Source organism: Prunus persica, chromosome G1, assembly GCF_000346465.2.
Source record: "Prunus persica cultivar Lovell chromosome G1, Prunus_persica_NCBIv2, whole genome shotgun sequence".
Taxonomy (NCBI): Eukaryota; Viridiplantae; Streptophyta; class Magnoliopsida; order Rosales; family Rosaceae; genus Prunus; species Prunus persica.
The window spans coordinates 44,972,655-44,990,177 of NC_034009.1; the positions used below are offsets into that span (position 1 = coordinate 44,972,655).

Here is a 17,523-nt window from a genome sequence, read left to right on the forward strand (position 1 = left end):
AAGAAGGCCAAGCGATCTGATAAAGCTAACGAAGCTCGTAATTTTCTCGCCGACCTTGGACAAATTCATCTCATCGCCTAGGAACAACCAAAATGGGACCAAGAACAAAACCCTAGGACTCTCCAAAATCTCCCAAACCCCATATATTTCGTCACTCTAAAATCTCCTTTTTTGGTTGGTTGCGCGCCCTCTTTTTTGTCTTCCTCCATTTCTTCTCATTCGTCTTCAAGCCTTGTACTCTCCCACAACCCGAAAACTCATAACTCTAAGCCTGCCCACATGTCTCTAGAATGACCCGAATCTAGCTTCTCTTTTGCAAACCCGACCCAAACACAGAGACGGTGAGAGATGAAGAGAATGAGATAGTGAGTCGGGTCGGGGCATATATGTGGGTGGGGTTTGTATGGCTTTAATGATGGTTGGGTGGAGAGGTGATTTGAGAGAGAGTGTGGGGATTTTTTTATTTTTCTGTTTTTAAAATTTTAATTTAATAATATTTTTTTCTTATTCAAATACCATCTTCATCCCCTTGCTACCTTTCACTGAAAAATAAAATACGAGAGTTATAGTGGTGAAGTCAGCCAACTACTAGGACTGAAAGTAAATTTTTGCATTTCTTTTTTGGGCTAACGACAAAAGACACCTTATAGATTTTGGGTGGTTCTCAATATGAACCTCAATGTATCAATTTACACCCTTACGTTTGCAACATCGTCCAATTTCATCATTACGTTAAGTTGACCGTGTAGTCAATCGTTAAATGTTGACGTGTCTACCATGAAACCCACCTACTAACCAACCAGTTCCTAAAAAAATTATATAAAATGATAAAATAACATAAATTAAAAAATTAAAAATTAAAATCTCAACTCTTCCCCAGCCCAACATAACCAGCACCCCTTGTTCACCCCCTCTCGCCCCACACCAACCCCAGCCCCCATCCCCCATACGCCATCCCCCTCTCTCTCTCTGATACTTCAACTTCCCATTCTATTAAGTCCTAATCCTTTGGTGGGAAAAACACAATCTAACTTTCCACAACCACAACTTCAACTACAATCTATCAGAAGATTCAGACCTTCAATTGAAGAACAAATCAATTTCAATTCACAACACATAATTTACAGATAACAAGATGCACAATTCACTACTCAACAAACAACAACAACACACAATAATTGATATGTGATTAAATGTGGAAAAAGATTTAAAAGCAGTTGACTTTAACTTAAAATCTACTCAAGCTAAGCTTTCTCATGATTTCTGTTGAGACGACTGTCGTCAATTTTGCAAGAGAAGACCTGTTGGGGTAAGCACAAAGCCTCGAGCTTGGGAAGCACATGTCGTTGTAGCTCAGGATCTGGTTCTAACTACCGTTGTTCCTTCTTTGGCTAAATTGGGTTTTGATGTTTTGCCGCCGAGCCGACGCCAAGAGAGAGAGAGAGGGGGATGAGGTTGGTTCGGGGTCAGAGGGGATGAACAGGGGGGCGTTGGGTTTATTGGGATAGGATTTTTTAAGTTTACTTTTTCAAAATTTGTCCGGCCTTGGAGTTAAAGAAAGGGAAGAAATGATGCAGTCTTGGAGAAAGTCTCTAATTGAAGCTGCAAATTTGTTCGGCCTTGTTTCTACGGAGACTGATGGGTAACTGCTAAAATATGAAAACTAAATATGAAAACTATAAGAGTATTTGTTTGTGGGAATTTTCTGTGTATACTTCTCCTTGTAGGAGGTCATATTTATAATACAACGAAACCTGAATGGACAAGTAAATAATAAATTCCTAAATCTATTTGCAGTAGGAAATCAGGAATTAAAGTAAATCAATTACAATTATAATAGGAATTCTTGGTGTATAAGGAAAGTAAGTCAATATCCATAAGTCACGCCAACACTCCCCCTCACGTTGGTGTATAGATGTCGCCAATGCCCAACTGATCTAGTGAATTGTGGAATGCTTTACTGGAAATCGCCTTTGTCAAAATATCCGCCAATTGATCCTCGGATTTCACAAAAGGAAACTGAAACACTTTAGCCTCAAGCTTTTGTTTGATGAAGTGTCGATCCACCTCAACATGTTTAGTACGATTATGCTGAACCGGATTCTGTGCAATGGCTATAGCAGCCTTATTATCACAAAAGAGATTCATTGTGGATGTAGGTTTATATCCAAGTTCAGTAAGCAACTTTCTTAACCAAAGAAGTTCACAAATCCCTTTAGTCATGCCTCTGAACTCGTCTTCTGCACTGGATAAAGCTACTACATTCTGTTTCTTGCTCCTCCATGTCACCAAATTACCTCCCACGAATGTGAAGTAACCCGATGTGGATTTTCTATCTGTTACATTACCTGCCCAATCTGCATCTGAATAGCCATCAATATTTAGATGACCATGCTTTGAGAACATAAGTTCTTTTCCAGGTGCAGACTTCAAATATCTAAGTATCCGAAGAACTGCATTCATATGATCTTCACTTGGAGAGTGCATAAATTGACTGACAACGCTCACCGCATAAGCAATGTCTGGTCGAGTATGTGACAAATAGATCAATCTTCCCACTAACCTTTGGTATCTTTCTTTGTTAGTTGGAACTTGATCTGAATATTCTCCAAGATGATGATTCTGAACAATAGGAGTGTCCGCAAGTTTGCAATCTAGCATTCCTGTGTCTGTCAACAAGTCCAGGACATATTACCTTTGAGAGAGATATATGCCTTGCTGTGATCGAGCCACCTCAATTCCCAAGAAATACTTGAGTCCACCTAGATCCTTCATCTCAAACTCCAAAGCCAGATAGTCTTGTAGCTGTGATATTTCCTGTTTATCATTCCCAGCAATAATCATATCATCAACATAGATTATTAACGCTGTTACCTTCCCTTTTCGATGTTTCAAGAACAGAGTATGATCTAAGTTACACTGTTTGAAACCATTGTTATTCATTGCCATGGTGAACCGTCCAAACCATGCACGTGGTGATTGTTTCAATCCATACAATGCTTTTCGTAACCTGCAAACTGTTCCAGTCTGAGAAGTATTATATCCAGGAGGAATGTCCATGTACACCTCCTCCGTGAGTTCGCCATGTAGAAAAGCATTCTTTACATCAAACTGGTGTAGTGGCCAATCCAAATTAGCTGCAAGGGACAATAAGACTCTTACGGTGTTTAACTTTGCAACTGGAGCAAAGGTTTCTTCATAGTCTATACCATAGGTCTGTGTGTACCCTTTTGCCACAAGTCTTGCCTTGTATCGCTCGATAGATCCATCTACATTGTGTTTTATAGTAAACACCATCTACATCCGATAGTTTTTTTTTTCCTCGCGGTATAGTCTCCAATGTCCAAGTTTGATTTTTCTCAAGAGCTTTCATCTTCTCTTTTATAGCTTGGACCCACTTAGGATCTTTCAATGCTTCAGAGACCTTGGTTGGAATATGAATAGCAGACAACTGATGCACAAAAGCCTTGAGTGGTTCAGACAGCTTCTCAGTGGATACATGATTTGCAATTGGATACTTGGATGTCTTGCCAATATCAGGTGAATAACGGTTTGGTGGCTTCCCACGATTTTGCCTGAAAGGTAATTGATATCCAATAGTTTTATCATCTAAATGTACAAGTCTAGTAGGAGTAGTTACCTCAAGGATATTCTCAGGAGATTGGTATGTTGGTACTGTTGAGTTAGAGAGGGGGTCTTTATCTTGTTGTTCTGCATTGCATGTAGGTGTGAAACTCGGATCAGAAATATCTTCGCATGGATCAGGTGGGTCAGGCAATTGATCGCTATGAATGAGCGATGGGTCGCTTTTCGACAGAGAGTAATTTCGTGCTCCAGATTCGGGATGATCAATCATTTCTGTACAGAGAAGAATTTCTTTGTTTTCTAAGTTGCTCCAATTCTGCTCTTCACTTTGTATCTCCCCCTGAAGCGTAGAATTGGATGATGGGTCATGGAAGAACAGCTCAGATTCCAGAAAGTTCACATCCAAAGTGACATAGGTTCGTTAGGTATGAGGGTGATAACAGCGGTAACCTTTTTGATGAGTGGCATAACCCACAAAAACACAACGAAGCGCACAGGGATCAAGTTTGCTACGTTGATTTTTGTGGAGATGAACAAAAGCCACACATCCAAATATTCGAGGTGTGAGTACCAAAACAGAGGGCAGAGGTCTGTGGTTTGCAAGCACCTGTAAGGGAGTTTTAAAGGTCAATACACCAGAAGGCATGCGGTTGATCAGGTGAATTGCGGTGACAATAGCATCATCCCAGTGATGGCGAGGAACATGAGCGCCAATCAGAAGTGCTCGGGCGGTTTCAAGAAGATGTCGATTCTTTCGTTCAGCAACGCCATTTTGCTGCGGTGTCTGAGGACAAGTCGTCTCATGGATAATTCCATGTTGTTGGAAGTAAGTCTGAAAGTCATGATTGACAAATTCTCCACCATTGTCTGAGCGAAGAATCTAGATTTGAGCATTAAACTGAGTTTTCATCTGTTTATGGAAGGACTGAAAACGGGAAAACACTTCGTTTTTATTCTTCAACAAATAAAGCCATGTCATCCGTGTACAATCATCGATGAATGTGACAAACCATCGAACACTAGAAGGAGCAGTGATAGGCGAAGGTCCCCATACATCAGAGTGAATTAAGGTAAATGGAGTAGTACACTTGTTCGTACTCAACGGGTAGGGCACACGGTGACTCTTGGCCAAAATACAAGTATCACATGTGAAGTCGGAGTCCTTGAAACCTGAGAATAAATCTGGTATAAGATGCTTCATATAACTAAAAGACGGATGTCCCAATCGACGGTGCCACAATCAGATTTGCTTTTGTTTGCTATCAAAGGGATGTGTCACACTGTTAGCCACGCCGGGACTGAAGTCATCGAGATAATATAGCCCCCCTCTCTTAGTACCACGACCAAGAATCTCCTTAGTGTGAATATCCTGAAGCAAACAAAAACTCGGGTAAATGAGTACACAACAATTCAATTGTTCAGTAAGCTGACTAACTGACAACAATTTAGTGGATAAAGATGGAACAAGTAAAGTATTAGACAGTGTGAGAGAGGATGAAAGTGCAACAGTGCCAGCCCCTGTCACAGGATAAGTAACACCATTGGCATTTGCAATACAGGTTCGTCGAGGTTGTGTAGTATTCAGAAAATCATCAGGATCAAACGTCATATGATCAGTTGCACCGGAATCTATTATCCAGCTCCTGGAATCAATCTTATCGGAAGTATGGAATCCATAACCAGTACCATTACTGGTCATATTGCATTGTCCTCGATCTGTAAAAGTAGCCCACCAATCGGGGTAGCCATGCAATTTAAAACAAGTCTCACAAGTGTGTCTCGGATCACCACAATATGCTCAATCTGGTCCATGTGTCGGGGTCGTTAGTCGAGAAGTCATAATCTGTGCAGCGGAAGATGCATAGGATACAGGTTGAGTAGGAATTTGGATCGGAATCTGAGCCTGAGTCGGGGCCGGAGTCGGAGTCGAAATCGGTATCGGGGTCTGAATCAGAGACAAATTCGGGGTCGGGGTTGTCATCGGAGTGGGGGTCGGGGTCGTCTTCAGAGTCGGGGTCGAGGTCGGAGTCGTCATCATCATAGTCGGGGTCGGGGTCGGGGTCGGGGTCGTCAAAAGAGGATCCTGATTCTAGATCGGGTTCGGGGTCAAAGTCTGCATCTGTAGGAGCTGAGCCATCGGGGCACTCAACTCAACGATGGTTGGTTGAGAATGAGAGAAGGAGTCGGTGGTGCTACCTCCATGAGGGTGGAAAAAATCATCAACCCCCATAGCGGCGGCGGGGGTTTGAAACTAGAGTCAGCAATTCCAAGATCGCCGCTCTGATACCATGCTAAAATATGAAAACTAAATATGAAAACTATAAGAGAATATTTGTTTGTGGGAATTTTATGTGTATACTTCTCCTTGTAGGATGTCATATTTATAATACAACGAAACCTAAATGGGCAAGTAAATAATAAATTCCTAAATCTATTTGCAGTAGGAAATCAGGAATTAAAGTAAATCAATTATAATTATAATAGGAATTCTTAGTGTGTAAGGAAAATAAGTCAATATCCACAAGTCACGCCAACAGTAACTACTTACTTATTTCCATCTCTTTGTTTCTTCTGTTCTTCTTTTTCTTAATGTTTTTTCCAGACCTATTTTTTGCATACCACCACCATGCATTGTTTACAATATTTAAGTGCCAAAATCATCTTTGGTTTTTATCAGTGTAATGAAGAGCTTAGGATCACTGATACGAGAATTTATAATCACTCTCTTTCTTTCACACGTGTGGTCAGATATTTTTTATATTTAAATATATTTCTGTTAGTGTTTTCAGAAGTTTACAAAATCATGGGATTATGAGATTTTGATTCAGCCATTTTGGATAAATGTTGAACTGATACATTCAAATCTTATTCAATCCCCAGCTCTGTAGTCATAATGAATAAGATAGTAGTTCAATTTAATCTCGCAGTGGCCTAATAAATCTTACTTTTGCTCAATTTTGAATTTTAACTAACAGGTACTTTGGAGAGTTTGTCACAAAAATTGTTGACGAGATCACCAGAAAACTGAAGAGCGCATGCGTAGACGTAGCCACTGAACAAGTAGAATTAGATTCTAGCATGCAAGAAATCAGTAATGATGTTGGAAAAGATTCTCTCTTGCAAGAAATTAGCACTCATTCAGATGTTGGAGGCCCAAAAGATGCTCACATTCAACTCCAAGGCCCACAGCCCTCCGCTCTCAAAGTCAACAAAGAGTCGGTCAAGACAAAGAAGTGAGAGTTCAGGTCCTTTCAACGCTGCTCTCCATGTAACTTTATCGCGTAGTTCATAGTTTTTAATGTTTTTGTAAGGATTTCATGTAACTTCCGTAAACAAAACTCAAAAAACTGTTTTGAGTTATTGGGCATTCCCTATTTCGATCATCTATTTCATGCATCAACAAGATTTTCTTTGTTTGTCATTTATAAAGTCAATTTTTAAACATCATCCAATTTATTCGAATTTCTTGAAATACCTGCATTTCTTAAGTTATTTAAAAGCACTTGGTTATCGAGCCTAATGCCACCACCAAGCTACCGATCTCGGTGATACTATCAAACACATTTTCAATTTAAAAGGTCTTGTAGTTGAGACCTAGAACTTTACTGTCGAGAACTCGTTCTTAACTTGGCCACAGCAGCTCGAAAGAAGCTAAGATCACAGCAATACATCACTCATTTGCACCCACTTGTAGGTGAATAATCTCTACAACATGTCACCATCAGCATTTTGACCAACACATTCAAAACAACTGACCACATGACCCGACTTAAAACTAGACCAAACAATAATGGTCTAATTTGGGGTCAATTTTGAGCTTTTATAAACTGAGTTGAATTAAACCAGATATATTGATTGTATAAACTTTTATATTATTTTATTTTATACTTATAGGTCTCTTACTGACTAATAACTAGATAAAGATGCTAATAATGATGTTTGATTGAAGTTATTAATCTTTAGGTTTTAATTTGCCGCATTAAAAAAAAAAAACTATTAATTTGATAGCACATTGAATTTTGATGACATTACATGAAAATGAAAAAAAAAAAAAAAAGAGTATGTTATCGAATTATTGTTTTGTTGTAATTCGAATAATGAAGTTTGAAAAAATGCAAAAGAAAAAAGGATTAGCCGTGTAAAACCCTTCTAATCCGAAGCAAACTGCCGTGTACAAATTGGAACTTCACCCAAAAAAAAAAAAAAAAATCCCAAAATTAATTAGGGCTACAGAGAATCCAAATCATAATTTAACCCTTTGGGTTAATTGAAAGGCGTTTTCCTTTCACCCCAAAAAAAAAAAAAAAAAAAACAAAGCGTATTCCTTTTAAAAATTACCTTTTGTTTTCTTGTTGGTGAGTTTTGAACTTTTGATAGCTTTCTGTCCAAGACGCAAAGTAAAGGACGCGGCTGGGAAGGAATAGCGAACCCACCTAGAAAAATCCCAAATTTGCATTTTCAATATTCAGAAATTTCCCAAAATTAGTTAGGGATAAGCGAATATTGAACTGATCGAGCTCGGATCTCATCAATCGTCCTCCTCTTATTTTCCTCTCATCAACTTTGAGTTGAAAATTCCCATTTTCCTGGTAAGTTTGATGGAAATCTTATTGGGTTTTTGTAGATTTGGATTTCTTTTTGTATGTAATGAGAAACCAGATTCAATTTTCTGATTGAATGCTCTGCCTTGGTTTCAGATATATCCCATTGACTACAAAAGGGGGTGATTTGCTGAAGCAGACCATTCAAGTATTGCTCTCTCTCTCTCTGCGTGTTGTGTTCAAGTGCTTTGGGAGAAAAAGCTTGGTTGAATCGGTCGTAGCTTAGGTCAAAGGAGGAGAAGTACGTGAGAAGATGAAGAGGGTCTTCGGTGTCAAGAAAGAAAAAGAACCTCCGCCGTCTGTTGGAGATGCCTCCGAAAGGGTCCTCTCTCTCTCTCTACTCTTCTAGTTTATTTCCTAAAGCTATTGTTGGGTATCGCAGAATTACGGTTGGGGTAATCAGGTTTTTATTGTTCTTTAGGTTACTTGGGAAGAATCCTGGATTTTTCAACTTGTATTCTCTTCTTTGCTTTAATATGTTTAGATTGGTAATATGGGAAACATTAACAAAATGCATAATTGCCAAAAATGGGTCATGAACAATTTTAAGTATTGCCAACTAACTGGTGTATCCATCTTGTTACAAACCCATATTCAATATCTGTTGGGAGAGCCAGGTAATGAGAAACCCTACTATAATCAAGAGTGAAGATTTAGTCAAATCATTATGACCAGCTTTAGAAACGATAATGGTTGTAACTAATTTGATGCTTGGTTTCCGAGCAACTCTTGTTTGAATATTTCAGCTTTACAATTTCTGTTGGTATTCTGCTAGAACTGTTGGGTGAAGTAAACATTATTATGCAACAGATTAATAAAAGAGGCGAAACAGTGGATGAGAAGATCAAGAAGCTTGATATTGAACTTAATAGATACAAAGAGCAGATCAAGAAGACAAGGCCTGGTCCTGCACAAGAAGCTGTTAAGTCTCGAGCCATGAGGGTTCTCAAGCAAAAGCGAATGTAAGTGCCCCCCTTCATGTTAATGGTTTATTGCTCCTCTATGTGATTTATGTTTCCCCTATTTTGTTGCATGTTTCATTCATGTGAAATCAGTCAGCAGTTTTATCAGGATTTGGAAGTTGGTTTATTTGGACTTTTCAGAAAAGCTTGGTATTTGATTCAAATCTTTGAAGAAGGTTACGACTGGGGAAATAGGAAGAATGGTTAAATATTTTTGTGACATCAGAAGGGTTAAGAATGGATACTTATGTGTTGGACGTAAGTGGTTGATTGAAGACTTGGAATGATATTGTTGGAACAAAAATTCACATAAACATGATGGGCAACTGAAGTGTGAACAGTAGTGCTAGAAGGTTATGCTTCAGTGGCATACTAAGTAGGCATGCATACGGATGAGTATGTGCATGTACTTAGATTTTCTAGAGCGTGGTGTAGCTAATTGAAGGCATAAGGTTTAAGTTTTTGCATTGTCTGGCCTCAAATAAAAATAGAATCTTTTGCATCGTGAAATACAAAATTTAGGTCGTCACTGGGACATCGAAATGAGTGAGATAGGGTTACATTTATGCAAACACATTTTTTTTATTTGCCATTAATATTGGGATCATTCTCTTTGGCATCTAGAATTTGATTGATACATTTTGCAAATTGTAAGGGGTATGGTGAATATACTGTATGACTCAATTTCCATTATCCTTTTTCCTTCAATGATTTGTTTTAATTCATTAAGTTTCTGGACACAGGTATGAAGGACAGCGTGACATGCTGTATAATCAGACATTTAACCTTGACCAAGTGGCCTTTGCCTCAGAGGGTATAAAAGATGCTCAGCAAACGGTACGTCTTTAGCTGTTAAATTTTGTGATTATATTCACATGTTTTTTATGGAGTGTATACGTATAAGGATCTATTAGTCTCACCATGTCCATGTGTTGGATTGTCTTGATTGTCAAATGTGAGGATTGGAGGATAATGCATGTCGTAGCTCAGCATAACAAATGACATTGTACCACGAACTTTTATCTTTTTATTGGTGAAATTACACCTTTAGCCTTGAGGGCTGGGGGTATGAACCCTGTCCTTTTTTTTTTTAATGACATGTATTTAGATGGATAAGATGCCTTCTTTCCTCTCATAAAAGGGGGGAAAAAGGATAAGTAGGATGCCCAAATTAATGAGGTAGTTACTGATTTGCAACATGTTGGAGAGTCACTCTATGCTACATCAAATTTGGTTGAACTGGGGCTATACTATATTCACCTTAAAATTGTTGGTTTTCCTTGGTAGCGCCCCAAGGGGCATAGTTCAAGGCTGTTGAGGAGGAGCTTTTTCTGTACCCTGATTGGAACCTGCTGCCTACCTCATGAGAGGTAGGAGATGGACCATTTGTGTATAGGGAGGGTTTTTGCTTATAAATATGTGATTGGTATAAGTCCTAGATTCTGTTGTACTCATTCCTGGTATCCATTTAGATTTCTAAATGTAGATTCCATGGAGGCATATTTTCTGCAGTAAGATTTTGTTTGGAAATTAACTTTGATATGTTTTGCACAGATGACAGCTCTGAAATCTGCCAACAAGGAGCTAAAAGGAATGATGAAAACGGTGAAGATTCAAGATATTGATGTCAGTAGCAGTACTCTCTTCTGTTTTTTGTTTCCCGTTGCTTCCATGCTTTGTACGTTTGAAAGTATCTCTTACTGACATGTGAATACTCGTTTGCCATAGAATTTGCAAGATGAAATGATGGACCTGATGGATGTAAGCAATGAAATTCAAGAGACCCTTGGTAGAAGCTATAATGTTCCTGATGACATTGATGAGGAGGATCTTATGGGTGGTAAGCTTAGAAATCATTGAATTCTTAAATATTGAAGGATATACTGGCTACAGGTTCCATACAAAGAAGAGAACTTTCTGATTAATTTCACCCAGAGGCTTGGGTGAAGTAAATCATGCAAAGAGTGTCAAAAGCTGATTTGTGATTTGTCTGCATGACAAGATTGTAGGTTCTGAAATAAGGGATTTAGAATATAGGCTAGGTGAAACTGTCTTGTTCATCTTGCGCGCAAACTTTTAAGTGACTTTACTTGTCAATGGTACTGCATTAAGACCTATTGTGGTCTCATATAAAGCATCAATGCATATGATTCCATGTTCTGATGCAATCTTGTTCTGTTTTTAATTGCCCAACTGTATTTCAATCTTGTCTGCAGAGCTGGATGCTCTAGAAGCAGACATGGGTTTGGAAACTGAAGCCGATGGCGTTCCCTCCTATCTCCAACCTGATAAGGAATCTGATTTAGATGCAGAGCTCCACTTGCCTTCAGCACCCATAGGACATGCAGCAGCTCCAGCGGGCAGATCCAATGCCCAGGTACAAGTGTATTGAATTTGTGTGCTGAAACGCACATTTGCCTTATGGTTAAAATACCATTTTTTTTAAAATTTTGAACATTGTTTTTATCTCATGAGAAAATTTGTGTTGAACGAAAGAGGCAAGTCTTCGGCCTCAGCTTCCACCTCGTCATTGGAATGATTGTTTATTTACTTGGGTGGTGGCACCGGGTGGAGGGGAGTACTTACTCCACTGGCCACATGCCACCCATCATTGTTGCCTTGTGCTAATTCTTCTTTAAAATTCACTGCTGGCAGGCTGAGGACGAATTGGGTTTACCAGCTGTCCCCCGGGCGTCACTTCGTGGTTAGGGGTTGTGCATTCGCTGTATCTTGTGCATGAGGAGCTGGATGGAGCAACCTCGTTATAAACGTATTGTGCAGAAGTGAATTCATTTAGTGTTCAAATTCACGCATTGTGATTGGCTATTATATACATTAAATAGTTTGGTTTTCGACATTTCATAATAAATATTACTGAGATTTGGAATGAAAGATGAAATCACACAAGTTCGTTATTATTTAGGCTCAAGACATCTGAAGACTAAGAAAAATAATCAGACAGGTTCAGTATCTTGACAAAGATTCGGGATACCTGAAATAAAAATGAAATGCTCCATGGCGGAGGCTTTCGTTGCTTGAGAAATCAGATAAGCCCTTAAATAATTAGATTATCAAAACAAGAATGACTACCAGAAGAAAGACCAAATTTCAAACCATGTGCTTGTTCAGCCTCTAGTACAGAACAAAAACCAATAGGAATGGCTTACTAATCCGATACGGATTAGGAGGAATTGAATGTAATAATGCCATGGGAATTACAAATAACATAACCAGCAGCGTCTTTTCCATTTTGATGGACATTCTGAATGTTCCAAAAGTCATACATAATTTGTTTAATGGAAGTAGTGGTACCAATGGCATGAGCAATTTTGGACTGAAAAATTACACGATTACGTTGCAACTATATCTGCCAAGAAGTTTTCTCAATAGTTAAGTGTTCATGATTTAGGATTAGCATCTAGAATTTACCTTGAAACTGTAATGAAAAATGCGGGTTGAAATTTCTTGGTTTTGGACATGGTGTAAAATTACCACAGAAAACATACGCCATGGGTCCGGACTCGAACCACAATATGAAACTCAAGTCCCACATTTTAATTCCAATCACTTAAAAGCCAACTATATTGCTTCTCCAATGCTGGAAGATGTTCAACCTTCGAATCCCTCCCCCACTGATTAGAAAAAGCCTCAACAAATTAAATCCTAATCAAGGTTTACGTTTTGTGACAAGAAACAGAGAGCTGCTGGGACAGGTTGTGAACAAAACATATCATCAGTCGCAGCACTAGTCATCCAATGAGATTTCATCTCTAACCAAGTCTGGCAAATATCATCTAACAATTATTGTAATCAAGTGTTCTTCGTCGAGAGTCATTCGATTAAGGGATTGACAGAGGAAATCTGGTAATAAGGAAGTACATTTAAAGAGTTCATGTCAAAGTTCTTCAAAGAAAGCAGGAAAAATCCCTCAACTTGAGCAACTATTAGGCTTAGATTATTCCATACGAAATTTGAACGGGAGGAGAGCACATCTCTAACATCCACTTCTATGCAGTACGGCCCTGTACAAAAGGAAATTTACAATCAGTTATCCGGCACAATTTTCGTTTTTCTTAAACAATCACTCTCATATCCCAGCTGTGTAAGAAAATACAAAAAGAGGTATCAAAGCTGAGAGGTATGTAAGAAGAATAAGCAATAGGAAACAAAATTTTGCTATAAACTTGAACATTTTAGTGGAGAACTACTATAGATCACGAGACTGCACTCTGGAGTTGATTTACATAATACTTTAGAGCATGCAGACTTAATCAAAAGCACATAATCAAGCTACCTATATTTCGACTTCACACAATCTCATAACAAATTCTGTCTGCTTGTTGAAATTCAAGGGGAATGAAAATATAGCATATCCTGGGAAAGCACAATATGGTTTTAAATATAGCAAAAGTTAATTTCTCTTATTTCGTCAAGTTTTTTACAAAGCCGACCACTTTTAGCACCCATGGTGATGTGCGAACCCTTTTCCTTTATGCAAATAAAAAATTTTGAGCAAATTGCAAATGGAAATACCATATACCCCTAATGAATAGCCACACACCACTTAACCCAATCTTCTCTTTCACTCACATAAATGTGGGTCTCACACTCTCATCATCTCACCCTATAACACCGACACTCATCTCTATCATAAACCTCAAACTCCCAAAGAACCACACTCCTGCCAAGCTCCACCGTGAAAGCCTCTCATTTTTAGCAACCAAAAAACAAAGGTATATAATAATTTCGTTTTCTTATATCCGATGGATATAAGACGTATTTGAAAACAATTAAGTACCTATCGTACCTTAACCACATCCAGGGCTTCATATATGTGGGTAATATCTATAGCACTGGTACCTACACAGAATTCTACAAATAATAATAATTGAAGGCCTTAAAAGGCAAAGTCAAAAAGCACTAAATGGAAATTTCACATACACTTGCCAGGTCATTCAAATCACAACAGATATATGAAACCAGAGTTTTAGCAAAGAGGAAAAGGTACTGACCGAGCTACGTCTTATTTGGTGGACTTAGGATCGTTCTTGGAAGAAGTGTAATCAGGAGGTGAATAGATGAGGGCGGCGACCATGGCTCCAGGAAGAACCACGTACTTGGCCAACACTGCAAGCTTCGTCACTAGTGGCTCTCCCCTCATTAAGGCCATTTTTCTGCTTAGCTCAGAGCCTGTAAAACTTTCTGCTACATTTCAACAAAAACGTCCAAAGAATCACACAACAAAACTTAAAATAAAACAAACACAAAACATAATATTTTTCAGAAGCTACAAATTTCCACTTTCTAAGTGTTTTTCAGCAACATAAGAAATAAAATTTTCTTTTAGGGTTTTGTTTTCATGGCAACCAAATGCATAATATACAGAATATGCAGATCGTACTCCAGCCTTCGATTAATAAAAACTAAATAACAAAGTTAGATTATAAACATTATAAATAACAAATACATTATCACAACTGAAAAATCAGCATCCCATTTAGAGTCCCACAGGGGAAAATGTAAGAGTTCATGTCTGAACTCAGTGATGTGAACGTGTATACAACTCAAACACTAGTTCTTAGTAATGGCCTACAAACACAAATTATAACATCTAAAATTATTTCCTTTCCCTTCAGTTGGGCATTAGAAACAGAACAGAACACTAACTTCTCATGGAAATGTCTTCAAATACTTGTTACATAGGTCCTACATGTACACACATTGGTAAGATTGGGACTTACCGACCCAACAAAAGATCACTTGAAAAGGGAGTTCAAAATAAAAACCATATTCAGCAAGGAACCAGAAAATCAGGGCAAGCCTAAAGAATCCCATTAAATCTTAAAAATTTCAGCCTTTCTAAGAAGAGAATCTAGCATGAGTACATGTTTTTATTATCTAAAATAAAAACTTATTTATCTTAAGCCATCTTCACTCAGTGCTACTTAACTGTAATACTCATTGCCTGGACACAGGTACGAGTATAATGACATGATATGGTGATACAACAAATGTCCAAAAACTAGGATAAGAGTACAGCAAGGATACGACAATTAAAATAATGTAAATATATATTTTAAATAATTTAAATACAAAATTGGTTATAATGAATGAATTGGTTATAACTCCACATCATGAGCATCATTAGCACTAGAAGTGCCCACATCGCCCACACTACCCATTCTTGTTCGAAAATATCTTTCATAAAAGAGTTTTAATTTCTTGTCACTCGATAGAATCTGGACAGGATTTGGATTTGGTTATAATGAATAAACTAACTCTAATACATCTGCAAAGTAAGTGAAGGAGCAACAAGTTAACGTGAGCTAAGACCTGGTGGAGCAGATGCAGCAGCAGAACTTTCAGTGGAGAAGAAGAGGTCCTTTTGAAATTTCTTTCTTCTTCCTTCTTCCTTCTGGATCTTTGAATTGGTTGGTGCCGCTGTTTCTTTTCAAATGTGAAAACCTAGCGTTTTCCTCTTTCTGTTGAGAAGAATAGGCTGGGTGTGATCTGGCCAAGTTTTAAAATTCACCGACCCCATATTTGTTATAATATTCAAAAAGACCACATAAATTTTCAAACAATTTCTAAATAACCACTAGCCGTATCTTGACCGTATTGGGACAGTTTCCTGTGAGTATCAGTTCTGTATCGACGCCGTATCCCGCAAAATATAAAAGTTAACAATACTTCATTTCCAGCATGTATTATCGTATCTGTATCTATATTTGATACCTCCCCTGGCCAAAGTTTGAAGTATAGGTGCAGTATGGTTCAAACTTAGAATTAAAATTATAAGTTATTCTCTGTGGTAAAGAATCACCTCATCATTTCAGAAAGTGGCCAAGAAGCTTGATTTTTACTTAGGTTTTGCTGCTACTATATTTTTTTTTAATACAAACTTTTGTATTAATAATCAAGAGGATAAGTTATCCTCGATCGACAACAAAGAGAAAACCTGCTCTATTATAGGCAGAGTTAAAAAGACGAAAGACATCTAAGCTAAGCTTATGCTGCTTCTAAGTTGGCAATTATAACTGTCCAACCTTATAAACAAAATCTACACATTGAAGTTGAAGAAGAGGACACAGCTATAGAGTTGCAGATACTCAAGTTGCAAGATATGATTGAGAAATCATTTCTATCTGAGAATATTTTTCAATTATTACATAATTAATTTACACATCGAAATTTGAGAAAATTAGAATGCAAAAACATTTGTCACTGTTATTCGAAAGAGGGCATGACACATTATCTTTGGATAATGGTTTCTGCACATCTTAAATATGCCCCTTGCAGTTTTTTCATAAAAACAAAGTATACAGCTTTCAAATATAAATCTCAGTTATGACACAAAGTACCTCTTAGACAAATAAGCACTTTTAAGAAAGATCTGAATTGATCATTCAATCATCGTACAGATGACCTTTCACTTGATTCTTACTGCCACCCAGTGAAATAATTTTGTTTTCAGATAAGCAGACTTTGTTTTGTTCTTTATAAACCAAAAGGAAAAGAAAAAGAGGAAGACATCTAAACAATCCAAATCCTACTGTTACATTTTCAAGTATCAAAAGAAAGGAGTGTTGGACATCTAGCAACCAAAAATAAGCTACATCCCATAATCAATGGGTGGGCAAGGAACGCATTAGTTTGGTTTGAGCCCCGACCGCACACTTGAACCTATAAACACAATCCCTTTTGGGCAGTTTGATTGGTTTGGGCAGCAGATTTAACCCAAACAAATAATTGCAAATGTGTGATAATCACTAACCAAAAACAGACTAAAAAATCAATCCTTACAAATCAAACACAAGAACCAAAAACATAAAAACCAGATACAAAAGCATATATACCAAATAATACTTAAAAATTTCACTGCTCGATGGGTGAATGGGGCAAGAGGAAGTTGGTGGCGGCCAATTTTCCAATCAATACTAATAATGAAACAAAAATAAAAACATGCTTGCTGATTTTCAAATTATAATCAAACAATTTTCAATTATTCTTTTTTCCTTTGGTTAGACAAACAATATTTGATTATTCACGAAACCCATAAATACAATAGGAATTAAAAAAAAAAAATTACAGCATACACTTACCGAGCAAGAGACTGAAAGGAGGGAGCTGGGACTGAAAATGAAAGATGAAGATGGAGGGCGCACAGCAGAGAGGGCTCTAATGGGTTGGACTGAAAATGCAAGTGTCGAGAGGCTTGCTCTTTGTTTTCAGAAGTGCGGGGAGGCTCCAGTGTCCAGAGACTAGATCAAGTATTTGGGGAATTCTATTTGCGCCCCTAAATTTGCTGATCCCACCCCCGAATAATTCTTTTCACCCAATATTTCGATTTTACCCTTAGATAGAGTTTAAAGAAA

General features: G+C 37.9%; 2 protein-coding genes and 1 long non-coding RNA gene across 5 annotated transcripts; 2 read left to right on the forward strand and 1 right to left on the reverse strand.

Moving 5' to 3' along the window:
• Positions 928-6,862, forward strand: LOC109948230. The gene is made up of 2 exons (XM_020560562.1): positions 928-1,642; positions 6,561-6,862. Exons 1-2 carry the CDS (start codon positions 1,569-1,571, stop codon positions 6,820-6,822), a joined length of 336 nt encoding a protein of 111 aa, XP_020416151.1. The 5' UTR covers positions 928-1,568; the 3' UTR covers positions 6,823-6,862.
• On the forward strand, positions 7,944-12,068 carry LOC18792790 (charged multivesicular body protein 5). 2 transcript variants are annotated; one of them, XM_020569298.1, is made up of 8 exons: positions 7,944-8,174; positions 8,283-8,508; positions 8,997-9,148; positions 9,892-9,985; positions 10,703-10,774; positions 10,877-10,988; positions 11,365-11,531; positions 11,804-12,068. In XM_020569298.1, exons 2-8 carry the CDS (start codon positions 8,440-8,442, stop codon positions 11,855-11,857), a joined length of 720 nt encoding a protein of 239 aa, XP_020424887.1. In that variant the 5' UTR covers positions 7,944-8,174; positions 8,283-8,439; the 3' UTR covers positions 11,858-12,068. The 2 variants fall into 2 exon arrangements, with proteins under 2 accessions (XP_020424887.1, XP_020424890.1); XM_020569301.1 differs by lacking the exon at positions 7,944-8,174 and having other exon boundaries at positions 8,324-8,508; positions 11,365-11,525.
• Positions 12,879-17,455, reverse strand: LOC109950465. 2 transcript variants are annotated; one of them, XR_002272690.1, is made up of 4 exons: positions 17,251-17,452; positions 15,482-15,658; positions 14,161-14,350; positions 12,879-13,170 (listed from the first exon to the last, which is right to left on the reverse strand). It is a non-coding gene; the product is annotated as an uncharacterized LOC109950465 (long non-coding RNA). The 2 variants fall into 2 exon arrangements; XR_002272689.1 differs by lacking the exon at positions 15,482-15,658 and having other exon boundaries at positions 17,251-17,455.

Bases quoted from the DNA above. Each gene is read 5' to 3' on its own strand.
- LOC109948230 (XM_020560562.1), top strand. From the start codon at position 1,569: ATGATGCAGTCTTGGAGAAAGTCTCTAATTGAAGCTGCAAATTTGTTC. The intron at 1,643-6,560 runs GTAACTGCTAAA...TTTAACTAACAG, and splicing joins GTTTCTACGGAGACTGATGG to GTACTTTGGAGAGTTTGTCA.
- LOC18792790 (XM_020569298.1), top strand. From the start codon at position 8,440: ATGAAGAGGGTCTTCGGTGTCAAGAAAGAAAAAGAACCTCCGCCGTCT. The intron at 9,149-9,891 runs GTAAGTGCCCCC...TTCTGGACACAG, and splicing joins GTTCTCAAGCAAAAGCGAAT to GTATGAAGGACAGCGTGACA. The intron at 10,989-11,364 runs GTAAGCTTAGAA...TCTTGTCTGCAG, and splicing joins TGAGGAGGATCTTATGGGTG to AGCTGGATGCTCTAGAAGCA.